This window comes from Hoplias malabaricus, chromosome 4, assembly GCF_029633855.1.
Source record: "Hoplias malabaricus isolate fHopMal1 chromosome 4, fHopMal1.hap1, whole genome shotgun sequence".
Taxonomy (NCBI): Eukaryota; Metazoa; Chordata; class Actinopteri; order Characiformes; family Erythrinidae; genus Hoplias; species Hoplias malabaricus.
In genome coordinates this window covers 38,756,729-38,763,777 of record NC_089803.1, presented here as the reverse complement: position 1 = coordinate 38,763,777, position 7,049 = coordinate 38,756,729, and the positions used below count along the sequence as shown (strand labels likewise).

Sequence of the window (7,049 nt, the reverse complement as noted above, 5' to 3'; positions counted from 1 at the left end):
TTTTGGGAACTGAGGACACTAATTGTTGAAGCTTTGTAGGTGGAATTCTTTCCCATTCTTGCTTGATTTACAGCTTCAGTTGCTTAATAGTCTCAGTTGTTGTATTTTGCACTTCATAATGCGCCACACATATTCAATGGGAGAGCAGGTAAAAAAAAACTGCTCCACAACCTGTATGTACCTTTCAGCATTAATGGTGCCTTCACAGATGTGCAAGTTACCCATGCCATGGGCATTAACACACCTCCATAACATCAGAGATGTTGGCTTTTGAACTTTGTGCTGATAACAATCCGGACAGTTTTCCTCTTTGGCCTGGAGGACACGGCGTCCATGTTTCCAGAAACAATTTGAAATGTGGACTCATCAGACCACAGGACACTTTTCCACTTTGCGTTAGTCCATCTCAGATGAGCTTGGGCCCAGAGAAGCCTACAGCATTTCTGGTTGTTATTGTTGATATATGGTTTTCTATTTGCATGGTAGTGTTTTAACTTGCACTTGTAGATGAAGAAATGAACTGTGTTCACTGACAATAGTTTTCTGAAGTGTACCTGAGCCCTTGTGGTAATATCCGTTACAGAGTGATGTTGTTTTTTAATGCAGTGCCGTCTGAGGGCTAGAAGGTCACAGGCATCCAATGTTGGTTTTCGGACTTGCCGCTTACTTGCAGAGATTTCTCCAGATTCTCAATATCTTTTGATGATATTATGGACTGTAGATGATCAAATCCCTAAATTCTTTGCAATTGTATGTTGAGAAACATTGTTTTGTTGTATTGTTCTTAAACTGTTGGACGATTTGCTCATGCAGATGTTCACAAAGTGGTGAACCTCACCCAATCTTTGGGTGACTGAGCCCTTCAGGGATGCTCCCTTTTTACCCAATCATGACACTCACCTGTTTCCAATTCACCTGTTCACCTGTGGAATGTTCCAAACAGGTGTTTTTTTGAGCATTCCTCAATTTTTCCCGTCTTTTGTTGCCCCCTTCCCAACTCTTTTGGAACGTGTTGCAGGCCTCAAATTCAAAATGAGTGAATATTTACAAAAAAAAAAAACAAAAACAATAAAATGTATCTGTTTGAACGTTAAATATCTTGTCTTTGTAGTGTATTCAATTGACTATAGTTTGAAAAGAATTGGCAATTCATCATATTAGTTTTTATTTAAGATTCACACAACATACCAACTTTATTGGAACTGGGGTTGTAATTCGGTCGCTCTACATATTCATCTGTTGCTGCACAGTTTGTGTTGGTCATACTCTAGTCCTTCATTTGTGGTCACATTATGCTGCAGACTGGATGGTTTTGGTTGGTGGACTATTTTCAGTCCAGCAGTGACATTGAGGGCTTTAAAAACTCCAGTAGAACTGCTGTGTCTGATCCACCCCCACCAGCACAACACAATGACACACCACCACCACGTCAGTGTCACTGAGAATTATCTACTATCCAAATCATACCTGCTCTGTGGTTGCCCTGTGGAGGTTATGTCCACTGAAGAACAAGGTGTATCCAGAGCAACAGGTGGACTATAGTCTGTAATTGCAGAACTACACCATGGTGCCCCAGTAGACTAAGTGGAGCTGATAAATTGGTCGGTGAGTGAATCAGTGAGACAGCTTTAATGTCACGGACGACTGACTAGTGTGTATATTTCAGCACCACCGAATAAACCTCTCACTCTGCCGGGGGTAGGGCGGTCTGTTCACGTCACGTGACGTGTGCGTGCTTGATTCCTGCCCCCTCCCTGTGTGTGTGTGTGTGTGTGTGTAGTCACTGCTGTAGCTTCGGTGGCTCGAGCTCGGCTTTAAATCTCCGTATATCTCTCTGTATCTGTGTGTGTGTGTGTGTTGAGGAGGAGCGACGGCGGAGATGTCTACGGGCTCGGCGTTTAACGATGAGAAAGGTGGCTCGTCCAGCACCGGAGAACCGGAGTACGGCCACGACCCGGCCAGCGGGGGCATCTTCTCCTCAGACTACAAGAGGTACAGAGAGAGAGAGAGAGAGAGAGAGAGAGAGAGAGGAGGGGGACCGGCATTATGTTGAACGTCCTCTGTGTGTCTGTGTGTACGCGAGGGGATGCTGTATTTTTATGTCCTTATAGGATGATAACGACGTTGTCTTTCGTGTTCCGAGACCAAACAGAGAGCAGTATGACTTATTTTGGAAGAACAGGGGTTTATAGACATTGTGCATCGCTGTGAGATGCCTCTCTTCGTGTGTGTGTGTGTGTATCCCTCACCGGGGCCTGGTCTCCTCCGTTAGCATGTCCGTGATTTAGCCTTAACGAGACGAGACGACACTAGAGCCTCAAACCGATGAAGGAAATGATAGGAGATCGCCTTTTCTGGACGTTTCTGGGGCGTATAGAGGAACAGACACGAGAGAAGAGATGAGCAGAGAGCTGTGTCCGTGATTCAGAACCGAGCGCTGGACAGCGCTCCTCCACTAACTATTAGCTTAGCAGTGCAGGAAAACACACACAGCCCGAGATTTAACTTCAGAAAGTGTATAATCTGAGCATCATTTCTGCACAAATCAGTCACTGAAACACAGGGTGTAGGAAACAAAGCCATTCATTTAAAGCCAAACCCAGTGTTGATGGATTTTCCACTGTAATGACAACAGAAAACCAATGCTGCCATTTATCTTTCAGAAATCCTTTAATTTACACAGATCTTTACATCAGATTCACATTGTATAATTCACCACGTAAACACGTATTTTCACTTATCCTTCCTTTAATATCAAATCTTTGGTTATTAACGTTGCATAAATGAGGTGGCAGAGGTCACAATGTCAACAGTGTAAGTATAACCATGTTAGTTAATGATCAGTGCCACTGAAGTTTATATATTTATGTTTATTTAATGGTGAGAATGGTAAAGCACTAATTTGGCTTATGTCTTCCATAACATACACTCTCAGAAAAAGGCACAGTAGAGGTACGTTATTATCACTAAAGGTACACACTGTGTAAATGTACCTATAAAGGTAGAACAGTGGCGTTAAAGTCCAGTTTTGTTCTATTCTCTTCTCCAGAAGGAGAGGTGGATATTTGCACATCATTACAACATTCATTATAGAACATTGTAAGATTTAAATAAATAAATAAATAAATAATATAGGCCCTGGAGATATAATGGGGCGTATGAAATCAACTTTAAAAGCTACAATTATTATAGAATATGGCACAGTTATGTTCCCTGATCAAAGGTACTGAACATATACTGAATATGCTCACCACACTGACAGCAAAAGGTACCCCCACGATTACAGTTTTTCTGAAAATGTACCAGTGTTTTTCAATATTATAGAGTAATATGTGAAGTTTGGGGCGTCATTGTGGTGCAGCAGGTAGTGTCACAGTCACACAGCTCCAGGAACCTGGAGGTTGTGGGTTCAATTCCCGCTCCGGGTGACTGTCTGTGAGGAGTTGGTGTGTTCTCCCTGTGTCCGCGTGGGTTTCCTCCGGGTGCTCCAGGTTTCCTCCCACGGTCCAAAAACACACGTTGGTAGGTGGATTGGCGACTCAAAAGTGTCCGTAGGTGTGAGTGAATGTGTGTGTGTGTGTCTGTGTTGCCCTGTGAAGGACTGGCGCCCCCTCCAGGGTGTATTCCCGCCTTGCGCCCAATGATTCCAGGAAGGCTCTGGACCCACCGCGACCCTGAACTGGATAAGCGGTTACAGATAATGAATGAATAAATGTGAAGTTCGACCAAAAATCTCTCCTTAAAAACCATTCAGCTATTTCTTAAATCATAAGCAGTAACTTTATAACATGAACGTTTAGAGAAATTAAACACATAGCAAAATGTTGAATTGAAGATTTAGGAGCCATTTTTTCCACATGATAAACATTGTTGATATTGGGTTTTATTTAAACACAGAAAATATATGTTCTACAGCACTGTGCAGAAGTCTTAGACTATTATATTTATTTAAACTAATGCTTAAAGGTGAGCGCTCTAAGTGAGTGTGGTGCTTATATAAAGTTAAATATAATCACAGTAGATACAAAAAATAATAATATAAAACCAATAAGAAATATATTTTTTTCTCTATAAAGTCGTAGGTGTGAGTGAGTTTGAAGAACAATGTTTTGCTCAGATTCTCCTTAATTGAATGAATTTGTTAAATCAACAGCACACATTATTTAAAATTATTATTTATTAACTGGTGAAACTAGGTGTTGGATGATAACCTCAAATAATACGGACTCCACGAGGAGAGATTTAGAAAAAGTTAAACCAACACATTCAAACACAGAATATCACAGAATACTGGCATAATGTTATTTGGTTTTATTCTAATGTTGGGTGCTATTTGTTGTTTGTTTTTTTGCAGTAAACTCTTACAGCTTTTTAAATCTCATAATCTCTGGTGCCTAAAACATATGCACAGTACTGTATATTATGACCAATATCACTTATATTAGTGAAATAAAAAGGTGTTTTCCATTTCAATACAGTAGTGCTCCTGTTTCAGTAACAATATCAAGATTGTTACAAAGGATAAGTAGAATTTTGGGTTCATAATTTTTAAACTGGGCGGCACGGTGGTGCAGCAGGTAGTGTCACAGTCACACAGCCCCAGGGACCTGGAGGTTGTGGGTTCGAGTAATGCTCTGGGTGACTGTGAGGAGTTTGGTGTGTTCTCCTCGTGTCCGCGTGGGTTTCCTCCGTGTGCTCCAGTTTCCTCCCACAGTCCAAAAACATACGTTGGTAAGTGGATTTGCGACTCAAAAGTGTGTGTGTGTGTGTGTGTGTGTCGGTCGACCTGTGAAGGACTGGCGCCCCCTCCAGGGTGTATTCCTGCCTTGCGCCCAGTGAATTCAGGTAGACTCTGGACCCTGAACTGTATGAGCGGTTACAGACAATGAATGAATGCATGAATTTGTAGTTTCCATTGAGTAGAGGCATGAGAATGATATATAGGCACAGAAGAAGAATACACTTTTGTTGAAATGTCAGTTGGGCTCCTAATTTAGTACACAATTGGGGGGAAAGTCCTTTAAATGTCAGTGTTTATTATGAGTGGACATATCATAGAGAAAATTCTTTACACTGAATGTACACTTGTCTTTTACCATACATGTCCAAATTGTTAGAGATAAGCTCATCTATTTCTGCAAGGTTTGCTCTTGCTCTGCTGTGCTAATGTGCTACACAAGACAGCATGCAGTTTGTCTAATAAGTGATTTCCAGTATTTTAAAAATGGAACCTATTGCTATTTAGACATAGCTTTGTATAATTTCCACAGAACAACTCTAGCAATAGACTGGGATCCTCCGGAGCAATGGCTCGTGAGCGTAAGTGCACCTAAGGCCAAAGTGTGTCCTGTTAGAGCAGTTATAAAGGGGTTATAATGTGATGTATAATTGTTATGTTGAGCATGAGTGAGGTGAGCAGGGCTCCTTTGGAAAAGTATACACATAAGAGATAACATTTCTTTTATGAATCAGCCTGTGTGAGGAGTCCAAATATTGCTCCACACTCACTGATAAACACTTCAAAGACGGCTTCTAATCGGTATCAATAGCTACTGTCCAGATTACACGAATCTGTTTGACTATGTTTATTGCAAATCTGCAGAATAAGGTAAAAAAAAACAGCCCTCCCTGCAGAGTAGATGCTGTTACTGCAGAAGGGACAAGATCCATATTACTGCCCTTTTAATTAGAGACATTACAGGAGCAGGTCACTACAGACCTTTGCACATGTAGTGTGTTTGTACTTGGTTGTGCTGAGATGCGATCGTGAAAGTACTGTGAATATACTTCATTTACGTTTTCATTTATTTAAGAGTCGTGTATTGGATCTATTGGAACAAGGTGTGTGTACGTGTTTGCTACAGTGGGACAAAAATGAACAGAAACAGAACTGCTTGTTCCAATCTGAACCAGAAGAGGGCGCCAAACATCAAGTTAGTCCTGCAGGTGACAGACTCGGATATGCAAAGCCCAATCCTGCTTCCACTGAGTTTAGTTCCACTGTGAATATAACGTAAGAGCTGACAGCGACATGTTCACGTTTGAAGAATATTTGTAATAGAAAACTATATGAGCAAAAATTCAATTGCAGGCTGATGCTGTAACAAATAGCTTAAGGAACAACATTTTACCATTAACATTAGTATTATATCATGTATTTGCTGTTTCAAGAATATTGTTTGATTATCCAACTTATTTCTAGCCACTGTAAATAATTCTATCTACTGAAATGATCTAATTTCATTGGCAGAGTGTTGCTTGTGTTAAAGGTGCACTGTCCAAGATCTTACACATTAAAACAGCTTCCATGACTCATTTCAATGAAAGGTGCAGTGCGGTTATGGCGTCGTGAGCAGAAAAAGAAGCCACACACTGCTCTGTTTTGCTGTTCTTAAGGCCTCGTTTTCACCCTCAGGACCACAGATTGCTCCACTCTGTGGAAAGTTTAGCCTTCCCCACATTTCTTTTGCCCTCCATGATGAGACTGACACTAAGTTCTGCTGAAAGAGTTAGTCCAACAGGACTCAGAACTCCCGGTTATACTCCTAGAAGCGCTCTCACAGGTCAGTGACTCCTTTCCCCAATGATGTTGAGTGATGACCTACACTCTTCGTCAGGGAAATTCCACCTTTAAAGCTCCTGTATAATAAACTTCTAAAATTACTGGAGTGCTGTGTTGTTTACATTCAGGTCATTTACTTACTTACATTCAAGGTGCTTTATTTACTTATTTGTGTTGCTTAAATTTATCAGTGTTAAAACACAGTGTTCATCGGCTCATTTTAAGGTGGAGTGGAAATTGAATGAGGCGCTGACTAATGCAAAGAAGGCGAGCCTGAATTCACTGCCACTCAGCTTGCCATGGCTCATTCGGTATGGTTTTTTCCTCGTGCTTTGGACCTGTAGAAGGCTGGGTTTTCTACCCTCCCGAGCAGAGGGAGGGTCTGTTTTTATCGCCTATGCGCTGGTGAGGGGTGCGCAGCGTATGACTGCACTCTGCATCCACACAGTGATTCCCCTGAACAAATGAACTACTCCTGTTCTCCCTG

The 7,049-nt window shown here is 41.5% G+C and overlaps 1 protein-coding gene across 3 annotated transcripts in view; it reads left to right on the top strand.

Moving 5' to 3' along the window:
- The first annotated feature begins 1,808 nt into the window (after nt 1–1,808).
- Nucleotides 1,809–7,049, top strand: part of LOC136695181 (AP-3 complex subunit beta-2) — a 50,404-nt gene continuing 45,163 nt past the window's right edge. For all 3 annotated transcript variants that reach the window (XM_066669081.1, XM_066669079.1, XM_066669080.1), the window contains exon 1: nt 1,809–1,992. In XM_066669081.1, the coding sequence (XP_066525178.1) occupies nt 1,880–1,992 (113 nt within the window). In that variant the 5' untranslated portion in view covers nt 1,809–1,879. The remainder of the gene's footprint in view (nt 1,993–7,049) is intronic.